The sequence below is a fragment of the Rhinopithecus bieti genome, unplaced genomic scaffold (assembly GCF_001698545.2).
Source record: "Rhinopithecus bieti isolate Rb0 unplaced genomic scaffold, ASM169854v2 scaffold_2432, whole genome shotgun sequence".
In the NCBI taxonomy this organism is placed as follows: Eukaryota; Metazoa; Chordata; class Mammalia; order Primates; family Cercopithecidae; genus Rhinopithecus; species Rhinopithecus bieti.
Genome location: NW_016804136.1, coordinates 734,542 through 750,665, shown reverse-complemented (window position 1 = coordinate 750,665; position 16,124 = coordinate 734,542). Strand labels below are relative to the sequence as shown.

Here is a 16,124-nt window from a genome sequence, read left to right as displayed (position 1 = left end):
TTTTTCGTAGAAATCCGTGAGGAGGAGCGTCGGATATTGGAAAAAGCCGGGTACTTCCAGAGCATCACTGTGGGTGTGGCTCCCATTGTGGTGGTGATCGCCAGTGTAGTGACCTTCTCTGTTCATATGACCTTGGGCTTCGATCTGACAGCAGCACAGGTCAGGGAACCCTCAGGGATGGGGAACATTTTAGAAATACCACATTTGCCAGAGGCTGAGGCAGGAAAATCGCTTGAACCCAGGAAGCGGAGGTTATGGTGAGCCAAGATCGCGCCACTGCACTCCAGCATGGGTGACAGAGCAAGACTCCATCTCAAAAAAAAAAAAAAAAAAAAATACCACATATGGAGATGATGCTCTGATCTTCTTACTGGACCTGGAGGTTTCCCCAAGAATTAGTAGATATTTTTTCATTCATGGGATTAAGCTGAGAAGCAGAAGAGTGGGGAGCCAGCCCTTATGCACAAATAGTGTATGAGTTGTTTTTAGTCAACCTAAATTTGAGTTTAATTCTGAAATTACAGATCATCCTGTGGTTCATATTTACTGGAAATTTTAATTGAAGGTCTCAAAAACTCTACTTAAAAAAAAAAATGTGGCCGGGCATGGTGGCTCACACCTGTAATCCCAGCACTTTGGGAGGCCAAGGCGGGCGGATCACTTGAGGTCAGGAGTTTGAGACCAGCCTGGCAAACATGGTGAAACCCCATCTCTACTAAAAATGCAAAAAATTAGCCGGACGTGGTGTTGAGCACCTGTAGTCCCAGCTACTCGGGAGGCTGAGGCAGGAGAATTGCTTGAACCTGGGAGGTGGAAGTTGCAGTGAGCCGAGATTGTGTCACTGCACTCCAACCTGGGCGACAAAGCGAGACTCCGTCTCAAAAAAAAAAAAAAAAGTAATTGACTTGTAATAACATCTGACAGTCAAGCTGCAGCCTTCCTAGCACCTGAGAGGAAATTGATGGTGTCAGGTTACTTTAGTTGCATAGCATAATTAGGCACAGTTTCTTCTCTTCTTCTATTTTCAGGCTTTCACAGTGGTGACAGTCTTCAATTCCATGACTTTTGCTTTGAAAGTAACACCGTTTTCAGTAAAGTCCCTCTCAGAAGCCTCGGTGGCTGTTGACAGATTTAAGGTAAGTGGCTCCTTTCCCTGCCCCAGTGTCAGGAGCCCTCCCCACACAACTAACTGCTGGCTCTGTTCAAGGGGCCATACAGGCTGGCCTCACTGGATTTAAGCTTGGCTTTGGCCTTTTGGCAAGTCGGTAAGAAAAAGGGGGCAGTGGAGGAGACTGAATTGAGGGATGAGACTTACCACCTTTTAAATTAATGTGAATTTTACCTTTTCTGGACGGCCATGATCTGAGCTCCCAGGATTGCAGAGTTCCCCTTTAGAGCTAGCCCCTTCCACCTGGTCCTGACATGGATGTGTCGCAACTCACTGGGCCTTGAAGTGGCTTAAACCTAGAAGACCAGCACTGTGGGGCATCTTCCCCTTGATCTTTGTTACTGTCACTTTGATGGGTTGACACGCTGAATCCTTTTTGATACTTTCTTTTTCCTGCCCTGTGGTTGCTACTCACGACGCAGGGAAAGCAGTGACATGGAAATAGTCGTAAAACTAGATCATGTTGAGAAGTGCAGTTAAGAAAATTTCAGCTTCTTCTTTTTTTTTTTTTTTTTTTTTTTGAGCGGGAGTCTGCGCTCGTGTCGCCCCGGACTGGAGCACTGCAGTGGCCCAGATCTCAGGCTTCACTGCAAGCTCCGGCCTCCCGGCGTTTACGCCATATCTCCTGCCTCAGCCTCACCGAGTAGCTGCCGAGGACTACAGGCGCCCACCACCTTCGCGCATCGGGCTAGTTTTGAGATTTTTAGTACGAGACGGGGTTTCACCATGTTAGGCCAGCGATGCGGTCTCGAAATCTCACTGACCTGTGATCCACCGTCTCGGCCTCCAAAGTGCTGCGGATTACAGGCTTGAGCCACCAGCGCCCGCCCCCAGTATCAGCTTCCCTTTTTTTTTGCAGGTGGTTAGTTGATCATACCTTGGCTGTGTTCCTTGTTCCTTCAGGATAATACACATACATGATATGAAAGGGAGTATATTTGGGAGGGTGGAGAGAAATAGATATTTGACAGTGGTTAATACTTAACAAAAAAAGGGGGACGCCATGTGGGCTGGAATTCTTTGACATTGCCACTGCATAGATTAGCTCGTATGCCCCTGCTTGTCTTTATTGGCCGGTGAGAAGAATACGAAAGCAATTTTGCTGATGTGAAGGCTTGAAGCTCACATGTTTGAGGAATGGATATAATCATCTTGGAGGTTCAGGAGAAAACAAATTGGATTTTCTTCTTAAGAAACGTGGAAACTCAGTTCCTGGGATTTGTTTATATTCTGCTTGTTTACAGTTGACCAGGTGACTTTTATTTGGTCAAGAAAGCCAGTCCTGGCCAGGCATGGTGGCTCGTGCCTGTAGTCCTAGCTCTTTGGGAGGCTGAGGCAGGTGGATCACTTGAGCCCAGGAGTTCAAGACCAGCCTGGGCAACACAGCAAGACCCCATCTCTACAAAAAAATAAAAAAATAGCCAGGCGCAGTGGCGTGCGCCCGTAGTCCTAGCTACTCGGGAGGCTGAGGTGGGAAGATTGCTTGAGCCCAGGAGGTAGAGGCTGCAGTGAGCTATGATCATGGCACTGCACTCCAGCTTGGACAACAGAGTGAGACTCTTATCTTTTTTTTTTTTTTTTTAAAGAAGAAAGAAAAAGGAAGGAAGGGAGGGAGGGGAGAGAGAGAAGGAAGGAAGGAGAGGGAGAGTGAGGGGGAGGGGGAGAGGGAGGGGAAGAAAGCTAGTCTTCTAATGTGCCCCTCCCTGACCCCAGCGTGGCCATTTAGAAAACCAAGAGCCAGAGTCATATGAAAAAAAATGGCCTAATGGGACTCTGAGCTTTATTTTGCTGAATCCGCAATAACCGGTCGTGGATGAAAGGCAAATGTTTGACTATAAGTTCTCCCTGCTGTTCATTTCTGTATTCTTGTTAGTGAATGGATTTGGTAGCACTTTGAATAAAGTAAGGGCCTGTAGTGTAGGTTGGTCCTCCCCTTGTTTTTCGAGGGCTCTCATCTCCTGCTTAGTAGTGAGGACTTGGATTAGCAGGTGGCTTTCACATCATAGGTCCCTCCTCTCTCCAGGAAGCTTCAGAGTTAATAGTAGAAGCAGCACCACCCACAGCTCTATTTGATGCCCCATGAGACTTTAGAACCCTGCTATCTTATTCCTCTTGGCAGTCTCAGTCTCTTTTTTTCCTTCTTATTCTTTTTTTAATTAGATGCTTGGCACAAGATAGCAAGTATTTATGGCCGGGCATGGTGGCTTACGCCTGTAATCCCAACACTTTGGGAGGCTGAGGTGGGTGGATCACTTGAGGTCAGGAGTTCAAGACCAGCGTGGCCAACACGGTAAAACCCCATCTCTACTAAAAATCCGAAAAATTAGCCAGGCATGGTGGTGCGCGCCCGTAGTCCCAGCTGCTCAGTAGGCTGAGGCAGGAGAATCACTTGAACCTGGGAAGTGGGGGTTGCCATGAGCCGAGATCGCGCCACTGCACTCCAGCCTGGGCAACACAGAGAGACTCTGTCTCAGAAAAAAAAGAAAAAAGAAGATAACAAGTATTTATTACTTAATCCCTCCCCAACTCTAAGCCTGTTCTTTCTTCTTCTTATCTTCGGATGTTTATTAATTAGAATTATATTGACTTTATGAGGGTTGAAGGGCTGTTTTTTAGGTGTAAGGCAACTGTTTATTATGTTTCCGAGTACGTTAAAGGAAGTCTGCCACAATTGGGGAACCATCTAAGGCAGCCTTTTGAAAACAACAAAACCGTTCCTGGGATTGTATCTCCCCAAAAGCGTCTGCCCTCCCATCATTTTTAGAAGATGGAATATAGAATAACAAGGATGGGACTTGCTTCTTTGATTCATTTTACAGACCTTGAAACTCATTAACGATGTTGCAGAGCCCTGCTTTTCACCCTGTGTCTTGTTTTACATCATTTTCTTTCTTTCTTTTTTAAATTGGAGTTGGAGAGCTGATAGATTGGCAAGTATAGTGTTTTCTCTATTTCACCTACCCTGCAAGTGCATCTTGCAGGAGAACTTGTTGCTTCCTGTTGGGTAGTACGCATAAAGAATAGGAAAAGAGATATAAAATTTATTTATGTAACCTGTAATTTATTGATTTGATGACCTGTAGAAAGGCAGTGCGAAGCTGCACTGATTGTCACCAGTGGAATAGGGTGGCTTGTTCTAGCAAATACAGACACAGGACACCCAGTGAAATACTGCATGGAATATACTTATACTAAAAAATTATTATTGTTTTTCTGGAATCTAAATTTGACTGGGGCCGGGCATGGTGGCTCACGCCTGTAATCCTAGCACTTTGGGAGGCTGAGTGGGTGGATCACTTGAGGCCAGGAGTTCGAGACCAGCCTGGCCAACTTGGTGAAACCCCGTCTCTACTAAAAATACAAAAATTAGCTGGGCGTGGTGGTGGGTACCGGTAATCCCAGCTACTCGGGAGGACTGAGACAGGAGAATGGCATGAATCTGGGAGGCAGAGGTTGCAGTGAGCCGAGATTGCACCCCTGCACTCCAGCCTGGGTGACAGAGTGAGACCCTGTCTCAAAAAAATAATTAATTAATTAATTTAACTGGGCATCTTATATTTATCTGGCAACCCTGTGAGTAGTCCCCTCTTCTGCTCTCAACAGATTCATTCTGATTTGATTCTTCTAGTGAATGAATAGTGTTTTCATGGTCAGTGTCCTGTGATAAAGTTGAGGCTTATGGTTTATAGGTTTATATGGTTATAGGTTTACGTTATATCTAAGATTCTGTTGTTCTGACAGGTGCAAATTCAAGTAGATACAAGTTCAAGTATGGGGAGGCCCTTGTCTGCCTCTTAGCACATCAGGACAGAGTGATCTGAAGCCAAAATTCTCCTGGTAGAAGGGAGGGTAAGGCTGCGGGGAGTAGGAAGGAAACATGGGGGCTGGAGCTGTGAAAACCAGTAGATACTGGCATGTTTCTTAATAGTTCGTTGAGGCCTAAAAGACCTTTGTTCTTTGAATAACTGTGTAGGGGAGAGAAATGATGGAAATTCTGTCATCATGTGGTTTTACTCTGTGAAGGTGATCAAAATGTTTGGCATGTTACTCTTAGCTCAGTCTCTCAGGAAGGCTTTGAACCAATGAAACCAGCAGCCGTTTCAGCAAGCAGGGGCTACACCTAATGTTACTCAAGAGTGAAGATTATCTCAGAAGTTTAGAATCATGACACTGCGGGGAAGACAGGATCAGGGATGAATGGGAGACGGGAGCTTAAGGGAGAGCTTAGAAGTTTAGAATCCAAGAGAGAAAGGGTTTGTTCTTGGGGAGAGGGATTATGTATGATATTTTATAGCACCGGCAAAATTTAAGATAGCTGCGGGGTTCTCAGTAACTAAGCAGAGTCCTGACCCTAAAAGCTATCTTTTCTCTAAAGATTTTGTAATGTTTAAAATTTTTAAAAATTAAGATAAATATATTTTAAATCATACTGTGAATCCAACTGGTATAACAATCTGTAGAGAAGATCACTGGCTTAAGAGAATTGTTAGAAGTGGATTCAAAGTCTTATGGGAACATCCTGGGCTGCGATATATTATGATCAGTGTTTTACGTCTTCATTTCAGAAACATTTCCCTCTTCAAGAATTCATTCTTCAGCCGGGTGCGGTGGCTCACACCTGTAATCCCAGCACTTCGGGAGGCTGAGGCAGGCAGATCACTTGAGTCCAGGAGCTCAAGACCAGCCTGGCCAACATGGCGAAACCCCATCTCTACAAAAAAATACAAAAATTAGCCGGCATGGTGGCGCATGCCTGTAATTTCAGCTACTTGGGAGGCTGAGGCATGAGAATCTCTTGAACCTGGGAGGTGGAGGTTGCAGTGAGTTGAGATTGTGCCACTGCACTCCTGTCTGGGCAACAGAGCAAGACTCTGTCTCAAAAAAAAAAAAAATTGTTTATTTTAATGTAACTCAGGGGTCTCTGGGAATGAGTGGGAGGAAAGTGTCTTGTTCTCTTCCCAAGGGATGTTTCTCTGGGAGATACCCTTCACTTCCATGCAAGCCTGTTCCTTTGGTTGTTGAACTCTCAAGTTCCAAGGCAAGGCTTTGAAGACATGAGAGTTTCTTGGCAAGAAGATGTTCTCTGTGGTAGATGAAATTTTTAGATACTGTTTTCTGACAGTAGCAATGTAAGCCTGTGACAGTCTTTACTTCTAGATACGTGCGGTGCTGTGAGTGTGGGAAGTGGGCAGGCTTTGGGATTCTGCAGGAGGGGTCTGGAAGGAAAACACATAGTGAGCATCTGTACTGGAGGTCAGCATGCCCTTTGCTTTTCCTACCTGCTTTTTACTACTCCTTAGAACAAGGGGCTACATGCCAGTCAGTTAAATGTCATTAGGTCCGCGTTAGGCTGGCTGAGGGGGAAAGGCAGTTTAGCATGTAATTTGTCATGTAGAATATTGGGTCATTGACAAGGCCCCTGGACCTCTTGAGGTTGCCCCCACACTCCCATGACCCCTTGATGGGCCTGAGACTGGCTGCACTAATGAGCTACCTTTTGCCCTTCAGCTTCCTTCCACTGTATAGCCTGATGTGTTTTGCTACGTGAGTGTGCGCCCTAGGCTTGTCTCCCTGGTCTTGATCCAGTGTCTCATCTTTGCACCTCTCTCACAACTCCTATCAGAGTTTGTTTCTAATGGAAGAGGTTCACATGATAAAGAACAAACCAGCCAGTCCTCACATCAAGATAGAGATGAAAAATGCCACCTTGGCATGGGACTCCTCCCACTCCAGTATCCAGAACTCGCCCAAGCTGACCCCCAAAATGAAAAAAGACAAGAGGGCTTCCAGGGGCAAGAAAGAGAAGGTGAGGCAGCTGCAGCGCACTGAGCATCAGGCGGTGCTGGCAGAGCAGAAAGGCCACCTCCTCCTGGACAGTGACGAGCGGCCCAGTCCCGAAGAGGAAGAAGGCAAGCACATCCACCTGGGCCACCTGCGCTTACAGAGGACGCTGCACAGCATCGACCTGGAGATCCAAGAGGTAAGCAGCCCGCCCCCTGCCTCCCCACCCGCACCCCGCCACCCCGTGCTGATCTGCCACCAATAGGCGGCTGCTGTTCCTTTTCACAAAGTGCTTTGTGGCTAGAAGTGATTTTGAACTAAAGAGCAAATTAGACCAGCTCTAACTCTAAAAAAAACCAATTAAGCATTTTGCAGCAGAAATGAATAACAACTGATCTTATGAGGTGATTGTTTTATAAGCAAGGAAATGAAACATTCAAGAGGATTTTCCAGGATTTTCCCCTAAAGAGGATTCAGTTTTAGTTGTATGTGAGCTGTGACAGCTATTTCTGATTGTTACCACTCTGTGAGGGTCCTTGTGCAGGAGGCTGTGCATCATACCTGGCGCGTCATAGGTAGTCTCAGGGCTACTGTGACAACAGTCGTGTTGTAATTATTTATTCTTAATATAAGTTAAGGATAGTTACAGTAGATGATGTCACAGCCAGGTAGCATAAGATTAGTCTCAGAGGGCCTCCCATAGGGAATGGTGGAACAGAGATGCCAGGTTCAAGGCTTTTAAAATATAGACTATGTATTTTGGAACCAGCACCATGTTCACAGGTCTGTGTCATTAGAGGGCCCCAGATGTGTATATATTCATTCATTCAACAGCCATTTTATGAGTATCAAATTCCATGCCAGATGCTGTGGTAGGGCTGGGCATAGAGCTACAAAAACCCAAACAGACAAAAATCCTGTCCTTCGTGGAGTTTACATTCTAGCAGGCACAGACAGGTTGTGAGCAAATAAAATATATTGCATATCAGATGGTGATAAGGGCTATGACAGAAGGGGACAGAGGCTGGGCATGGTGGCTCATGCCTGTAATCCCAGCACTTTGGGAGGTCAAGGTGGGCAGATCGCTTCAGCCCAGGAGTTCAAGACCAGCCTGGCCAACATGTTGAAACCCTGTCTCTACAAAAAATAGAAAAATTAGCCGGCTGTACGCCTATAGTCCCAGCTACTTGGGAGGCTGAGGCAGGGGAATTGCTTGAGCCCAGGAGGCATAGGTTACAGTGAGCTGAGATCGCACCACTGCACTCCAGCCTGGGTGGCAGAGAGAGAGACTCAGTGAGACTCAGAGTGAGTCTCAAAAAAAAAGAAAAAATGGTGGACAGGGAGAGAGTGTGCTGGGGCAGGGAGCAAGTGTGGTTACAACTTGAATAGCTGCCTGAGGGAAGGCGTCATTTAAAAAGTAATATTTGGGCAAAGATCAAAGGAGATGAGGGAGAGAGCTACCTGGGTATGGGGTGGGTGGGTAGGAACATTCCAGGCCAAAGGAACAGAAACACAGAGACCACAAGTGGTGAGTGTGCCTGTTACTGGAGTGGAATGAGCGTGGGAGAGAGTAGTGGATGCCAGGGGCAGAGGTGGTGCCTGCCAGAGCCTCTGGTGAGACTTCGGCTTTACTCCAAGTGGGAAGAGGAGCCTTTGGAGGATTCACAGCAGAATGACATGATCAGACTTATGTGTGAAGAGGATCATTCTGGTTGCTGCAGGGGGAGACAAGGAAGCAAGGAGAACAGTCAAGGCTCTGTTACCACAGTAACCAGGAGAAAGATGAGGATGTCTTAGATCAAGGTTGCTGGTGGGAGGTGGTAAGAAATGTTTGTCCATGTAACTGGAAGTAGGGAGGAGGAGGTTTGAATGCAGTGTTTATCAAAATCAGCAACTGACCAGAGGCATGGTAAGCCGATCCAGAACTAGACTGAGAAGAGAACAAAAAGCTTCTAGCTTTTGAAAACTATGAGCAAGAAGGGGAGAGAGTCTTTAGTGACACCACTTGAAACTATTAGTGTCATTGAAGGGCATGCAAGTCCGTTTTTTTACTTCAGTTAACTCTTTTTTTTTTTTTTTTTTTTTTTTTTTTTTTTTTTTTTTTTTTGAGATGGAGTCTGGCTCTGTCGCCCAGGCTGGAGTGCAGTAGCATGATCTCGCCTCACTGCAACCTCTGCCTCCCGGGTTTAAGTGATTCTCCTGCCTCAGCCTCCCGAGTAGCTGGGATTATAGGCATGTGCCACTGTGCCTGGTTAATTTTTGTATTTTTAGTAGAGACAGGGTTTCACCATGTTGGCCAGGCTTGTCTCGAACTCCTGACCTCAGGTGGTCCACCTGCCTCAGCCTTTCAAAGTGCAGGGATTACAGGCGTGAGCCACTGCACCTGGCCTTACTTCAGTTAACGCCTAACAGGCTTTTCATTTAGTAACTATTAGCTTGATTATTGAGGCAGCTCTAATACATTGCTAATCAGCTCTATTAGAAAATGATTCCACACATGCAGCTAAAATGTATTCTTTTACTTTGTATGTTAACCCTCATTCTGCCCTTCGGAGCCCACAGACACATGGGAGACCTTTAGCCATTTGAAGAGAGATCCCTTAATTCTCCCTGGGCCTTCTTTTTAGGGAAGGGAAGGGGAGGTGATGTTTGCCAAGTGTCTTCTGTGCACCAGGCATTTTTCTCATTTTTGGTGTCTCATTTAGTCATCATTTAATCATCAGAATAGCATTTTTCTCACGTAAACCTAACTGGCCTGAGCAGAGGTTGAACCTCTGACTTGACCTCCTTGTTGCCACCAGGCAGTAAACCATTCAGTATTCCTGGACCACGTCAAAATCTATTTGTTCAACTATCAGATACTGTCCTTAGTTTTACAAGGATACTGCCTTTCCTCAAGGTGCTCAGAGTCCAAAGAAGGAGACAGACACAGTATTAGGTTAAGTCCCGGGCCTGGATCACACAGTTAGAAAGTGCTAGTGAAGCTGGGATTCAGATAAAGACCCATCTGCCTCCAGAATCCATGCTCCGTCCATACCACCACTCTCCCTTCCTTCCTGGGGATGCTTGAACCAGCACAGGGCTGTAAACAAGTGACCCTTTTGAAGTCATCTGTCTGTCCCTTGAAAACTTTCAGTGCGACTTTGAGAACTCTGTATCTTGCCTAAGGATACTCAGTTAGTCATAGACTTGGTTTTCTACTTTTGTGTGGGATTGATGATATAAATAGTCCTCAGATTTTTGGAAATGTTTTGCAGAAAAATGGAAGCAACAGTGTCCATGGTTTTATGGAAAATACATGATGTTTACACCTTAGAGAAAAATGATAATAAAATGATTTTTTAAGAGTCCTGCCCTCTCTTCTGGAAAACAGCAAAAACAAGTAAATAAAGAATATGGATGGCCAGGTGCGGTGGCTCATGCCTGTAATCCCAGCACTTTGGGAGGCCGAGGCGGGTGGATCATTTGAGGCCAGGAGTTTGAGACCAGCCTGGCCCGGAGTGCGAGAATGATGGTGGGCTACCAGAATGTGAGAATGATGGTGGGATACTGGAGTGGGCAGCGTGTTTACTTTCCCCAAAGGGCTTCCATTCTGTGTCTCCGCAGAAACCCATGAGATAGGCAGCTAATGAGTGAGAAAACAGGTAAGTGGCCTGCTGAGTTATCAGGGTGACAGTTCTGTATGGGTAGACTACAGTTAATGTGTTTTTTCCTCAAGTCCTTTGAGATGAATGGTCAGTAGTATCTCAATGACCCTCCTCTCTGTGTACCTTGTCCAGGGTAAACTGGTGGGAATCTGCGGCAGTGTAGGAAGTGGAAAAACCTCTCTCATTTCAGCCATTTTAGGCCAGGTAAGATTTTTGTTACTGTCCTTTTCTGCTTCTTTGTCTGATTCACAAGAGTCTCAGGAAAAAATGAACAAATTTCCTGAAGAGAGTCAGGAAAGGTGGAAACAAATGAACCCTCAGCCTGCATTGTACTCCCCCAATTCCCCCCAGTTCCACCCCTTCACAGCCTTCTGCCTGGAAGGAGGCTTGGTGGGCGCCTGATGGATGGCTGACTGTTGCCTCAGCTGGAGCCATTTGGTTTCATGCCTTCTTTCATTCAGCGTGTATCTATTGAATGTCACAGGTATGCCCGTGTGTTGAAAATGGCAGAGATAAGAGATGAACAGACACCCTACACTGCAGTGCTGCCAGGAGAGTGAACCTGTAAAGAAACAGGGCTGACAGCACTCCCAGCCTGTCTGTCAGACAGGACTGTCAGGGTTTGATCTAGAAGCAGAGCCGCTTTGTTTTCTGCCTAATCCCTGAAAGAATCATGCCCTTGGCGAGTTCATGGTCCAGTGGGGAGCAAGGCCTTGAGGACACACAAGCACATCTCCAGGCAGGGAGTGAACAGCACGCAGGGCCCAGCACAACGGTGGCCAGTACTGAGAGTGAGGGACAGGATGGGGCTGGAGTCATGCCGCTGAGACACATTATCATTGCTGTGTTTTAGAACCAAATAATCCAGAAAAAACAAACAAACAAAAAAACAAGGTGCCCACATGCTTTTAAACTAGAATTAAATTAACTTGACTTAGATGGTTGAGATGAGCGTAAACTTATGATTATCTCTACATCCTGATGGATAAGGTCCGCTGAATTGAAATGAAACACATGGGGAGCAGGCATGCTTTTGTAGTCTCTTACTTTCTTGTCTTGTTTGGCATCAGCTGTCACAGTTGTTGAGTTGTGGTCCTCCTTGAGGGTGGTGGTGCCTGGGGCCGTCTGAGTTCGGATCATGGCGGGCAGCGCCTGCACCTTCTGCTTTATGACACTCTCCAGTGATGGGGCCCAGCCTTTGGTCTTGTAAAAAGCACCAGACTTCCTAGGTGATTTCTGATGACCAACCAGATTTGGAGGGCCAGTGAGGAGAGACAGAGATGGGGGGAGGGGGAACAGGAAAGAAAAGGTCAATTCGTAAGTGCTGCTCTGCCATCTACCTATGTGCTCCGTTTTCCAGGGTTGATTAGGCAGTGGTTAGGTTGAAAACCAAGTCAGGCTTTGCTTCTGGACAAATCCTGGCAGCCCTGTCTCTGGCAGGGAAACGGGTTGTGCTGGTCAGCCCTACTTTAACTGTAGTTTACCTCCATTGATGGTGCTGCAGTGTGGGGTGTTTGTGCAGCAGTTGTAAGTGCCAGCTTTCCACAGTAGACCCTCTGAGGGCTTCTGAACCCTTTAAAGTGCACATCAGAGTGCTACCAGTTTGTGGTGTACGTAGGTACACCTGTGTGTGTGCATGCTGTGTGAGGGTGTTTGAGAAGACCAGCTTATATGAACAAGTACTGCACAGGCTGGTTAGTGAAACTTTGCTTCAAAGCTGTAGCATCCCTAAACCAAGACAAATGTCTACTATCAGTCCCAAACGAAAGAAATCATGGAAGAGGGTAAAATAGATAAGTCAATTCGTATCAACCATTGCAACTGAACACAAAATTCAAAGCACGTGGCTCATCACTGCTTGTGGGCAGGGAGGGTCCATCATTGGTAAATGGACACTGTGTAAATATTATAAATACTAGGTGATGTCTAACCTGGACTTTTTTTTCCCCTTGGTCCTCATTTCATAGAAACAACTGGTCTAGCCAGCATCCTAGATAATTGCCGTGGATGAGTTGGCCTACCCCCATGTTGAGGCAGGGATTAGCTGGAAACCCCTACAGCATCCTCTCCAGGAGAATTCTGCAAGAACCTCTTGCTTATGCTTTTCCTAATTTAAACAGTTTGCACACAGCAAATGGCTGCAGAGGGAAGTATTTGCTCCTTCAAGTTACGGGTTATGCTGGGCTCCCATCACACATAAACAAGGAGAACTTTGATTTTTTTTGCTTCTGTGGCTCTCTTTGGAATAAAGGTGGGATCTAGATTTGGGTCCAAAAAGCATCCAGGGAAATTACCAGAGCTAGATTCCACTGTGGAAGGTGGGAGTTCTGTTGGCATAGGGTGATGGTTTTGAGTTATGATGTCATTGGATGGTGTCTCTCTCCCTAGATGACACTTCTAGAGGGCAGCATTGCCATCAGTGGAACCTTCGCTTATGTGGCCCAGCAGGCCTGGATCCTCAATGCTACTCTGAGAGACAACATCCTGTTTGGGAAGGAATATGATGAAGAAAGGCAAGGAATGTTTGGCTTCTGTCATGCTTTCCATCTTGGCCATGTGAGATGCAACGCAGCCCTAGTCAGCAGGCTCTGCTCCTGCCATGTCCCTCACGCTATCTCTTTGTGTCCTCCAGGTACAACTCTGTGCTGAACAGCTGCTGCCTGAGGCCTGACCTGGCCATTCTTCCCAGCAGCGACCTGACGGAGGTACAGGCCTTCTGCCCCTGATCAGGCATTTAGCAGAGTGGCGGAGCTGGGCCAGAGCTGCTCCTGGGAGTGCATCTGAAGTGCTTGGGAGAAGAGCCTCACAGGCGGTTAGGCTGTCATTAGGCCGTTGTGTTAGGAAAGCATCTGTTAGGGCAGGGATGTTAACACTGCTTGTTTTAAGGTTGTAAGCGTTTTCTATGTCTTGGGGATTTTGAACAAAATCCCATTGTTGACTCAGGGTTGTTTTTTACTCTATCCAGATATTTTTAAAACTACAAGTAAGCGTGTGCACATTGAGCTTCTTCCTTGAACTTGATTTTGCCAATCTCCTTAACTCAGATAGTTTGTAGAGAGCCCTTTTCTATTACAAAGAGCCCTTAGAACAAATCCACATTTCTTTGGGTCTCTGCCCTGCAGCAGTTTCCAGAGCCGTGTCTTTGGAACTAATTTGTGCTCTTCAGTGTTAAAACTTGTCTCCCGTGAGTTGCCCTGAAGGTCTCTGGGATTGGCATCTTTATTTAACTGACTTCAGTTAAATCCCTCAAACCAGATTTGGTGAATGGTTTCATTACTTTAGAGATCCTTAAATCCATGTCCCCAGATCAGCAGCATCAGCATCAGCATCACCTGGGAACTTGTTAGAAACACAAATTCTTAGGCTGTTCTCCAGACCTACTGAATCAGAAACTCTAGGGGTGGGGTGCAAAAGTCTGTTTTAACAAACCCTGCAGGTAATTCTGATGCAACGTCCAGTTTGAAAACCTCTGAATTAATTGAATATTTGACAACTGATTCATTCATTTGATCATTTAGTAACATTTATTAGGTGCTTATCATGTGCCAGTGACATGTGCAGACACTGGCACTAAGAATATAAAGGAATAAGACAATAATCTGCATGTAAAGAAGTATACAGTTAAGAGGATGAGATACCCAAACAAACAGGCACAAAATAATCTGATGGAAAAGAGCCCCATCTCTTTGGGGTACTAGCGGGAAGGAGGTTGGGGGAGATTTCAGAGGAGATGATGCCAGAACTGAGCAGACCAAGTAGAGGCAAGCACATGACATTGTCGTGTTCATAATATACACATAATTTCAAATGGCTTAGGTCCCAGGATGTGGAAGGGGGATTGTGCACTAGAGGCTGAGAATTGCTGGGGAACTGGGTGGCAAAGGGTCCGGTTTGTATGCCATGTTTAGATAGTCAGGGTTTATCCTTTGGGGCTCTTGAAGAATTTTAAGCAGGGGTGGGAGATGGTCAGCTTTGTGTTCTGGAAAGCTCTTCCTGCCATGTGGAGAATGGATTGGAGGGGGGGCATCCGGGTGGAGTGGCAAGACCAGATGTAGGATTGATTGGTACCCAGATGGCAGTGGTACAGGAAGAGGCATCTGGGCCAACTCCCCCACTTTCTGAAAGGATCAGTGTGGCAGTTCATCTGCGGGGAATTGAGAGAAGGAGCTGGTCTGGGTGGGAAAGAAGAGAAGTGACTGGGTGACCCCTATGCGCTGTTCTGGACTGACTTGTGCTGGAGGCTTCACCACACTTCTGGGCTCTTGTAGATTGGAGAGCGAGGAGCCAACCTGAGCGGTGGGCAGCGCCAGAGGATCAGCCTTGCCCGGGCCTTGTATAGTGACAGGAGCATCTACATCCTGGACGACCCCCTCAGTGCCTTAGATGCCCATGTGGGCAACCACATCTTCAATAGTGCTATCCGGAAACATCTCAAGTCCAAGACGGTTCTGTTTGTTACCCACCAGTTACAGGTATGGTGCTTTCTTCCCTCGGCTGCCTACCTTACTTTGGGAAATCAGAAACAGGGAGGTAGGTTTGCTCCAGGTGTCCTTGTGTTATAACTAGAAATTCCTGGAATCAAGGTTTCATTTTCTTAGCAAATTAACCCTCTGTACCAATAAAGCTCACTGTACCAGTGTAACAGATGGCCATCTAAATCAGAGATCCTTGGAGCATATCAGCTTCTGCATATAGATCCGCAAGTAAAAGGGCTGAGAGCAGCGGGCCAAAAATGGAGTTTGGGTATAAGATAGTTTGGAAAGCATTGTGTTAACATCTCTATGCAAGTGGGAACTGTTTTGGGAAAACAAGCTTCTCTCCCTCTGTCATTCCATGATAAGTAGCCACTTTGGAGAGCAGCTCAAAGATGTTGCCATCTGGTTCACATATGTTGTCACGTTTGGGGGGCAAACCCTCCATTCTGCCAAAGAAAGTCATAATTATGTGTATTTGTGAGTGCAGTGAAAGGGTGTAAATTTAATGCAGAGCTCATGTGGCTCCATCAGCAGATTCATGTGAAAAACTGGAGGAACTCGGCCAGGCATGGTGGCTCACGCCTATAATTCCTGCACTTTGGGAGGCCAAGGCTGGCGGATCACCTGAGGTCAGGAGTTCAAGACCAACTGGTGAAACCCTGTCTCTACTAAAAATACAAAAATTATCCGGGCATGGTGGCACATGCCTGCAATCCCAGCTACTCAGGCGGCCGAGGCAGGAGAATCCCTTGAACCCAGGAGGTGGAGGTTACAGTGAGCTGAGATTGCACCATTGCACTCCAGCCTGGGCAACAAGAGCGAGACTCCATCTCAAAAAAAAAAAAAGAAAAACTGAAGAAACTGCTCCTTGTACTATGTCACAAGGCACAATACACTAAAGTGGGGTTCTCAATGTTGCCACCACTGACGTTTTGGGCCAGATAGTCCATGTTGTACGGGGCTACTTTGCGCACCCCTGGCCTCTAGCCGCTAGATACCAATACAGACGGTCGCTGGCTTATAGTTCAACTTACAGTTTTTTTTTTTTTTTTT

The 16,124-nt window shown here is 46.3% G+C and overlaps 1 protein-coding gene across 1 annotated transcript in view; it reads left to right on the top strand.

Moving 5' to 3' along the window:
- The window catches only part of LOC108524577 (multidrug resistance-associated protein 5), a 45,059-nt gene that overhangs the window by 4,863 nt on the left and 24,072 nt on the right, over positions 1-16,124 (top strand). The window contains exons 5-11 of the mRNA XM_017865670.1: positions 11-159; positions 1,029-1,136; positions 6,792-7,148; positions 10,729-10,800; positions 12,985-13,109; positions 13,229-13,301; positions 14,865-15,068. Coding sequence (XP_017721159.1) covers positions 11-159; positions 1,029-1,136; positions 6,792-7,148; positions 10,729-10,800; positions 12,985-13,109; positions 13,229-13,301; positions 14,865-15,068 — 1,088 coding nt within the window. The remainder of the gene's footprint in view (positions 1-10; positions 160-1,028; positions 1,137-6,791; positions 7,149-10,728; positions 10,801-12,984; positions 13,110-13,228; positions 13,302-14,864; positions 15,069-16,124) is intronic.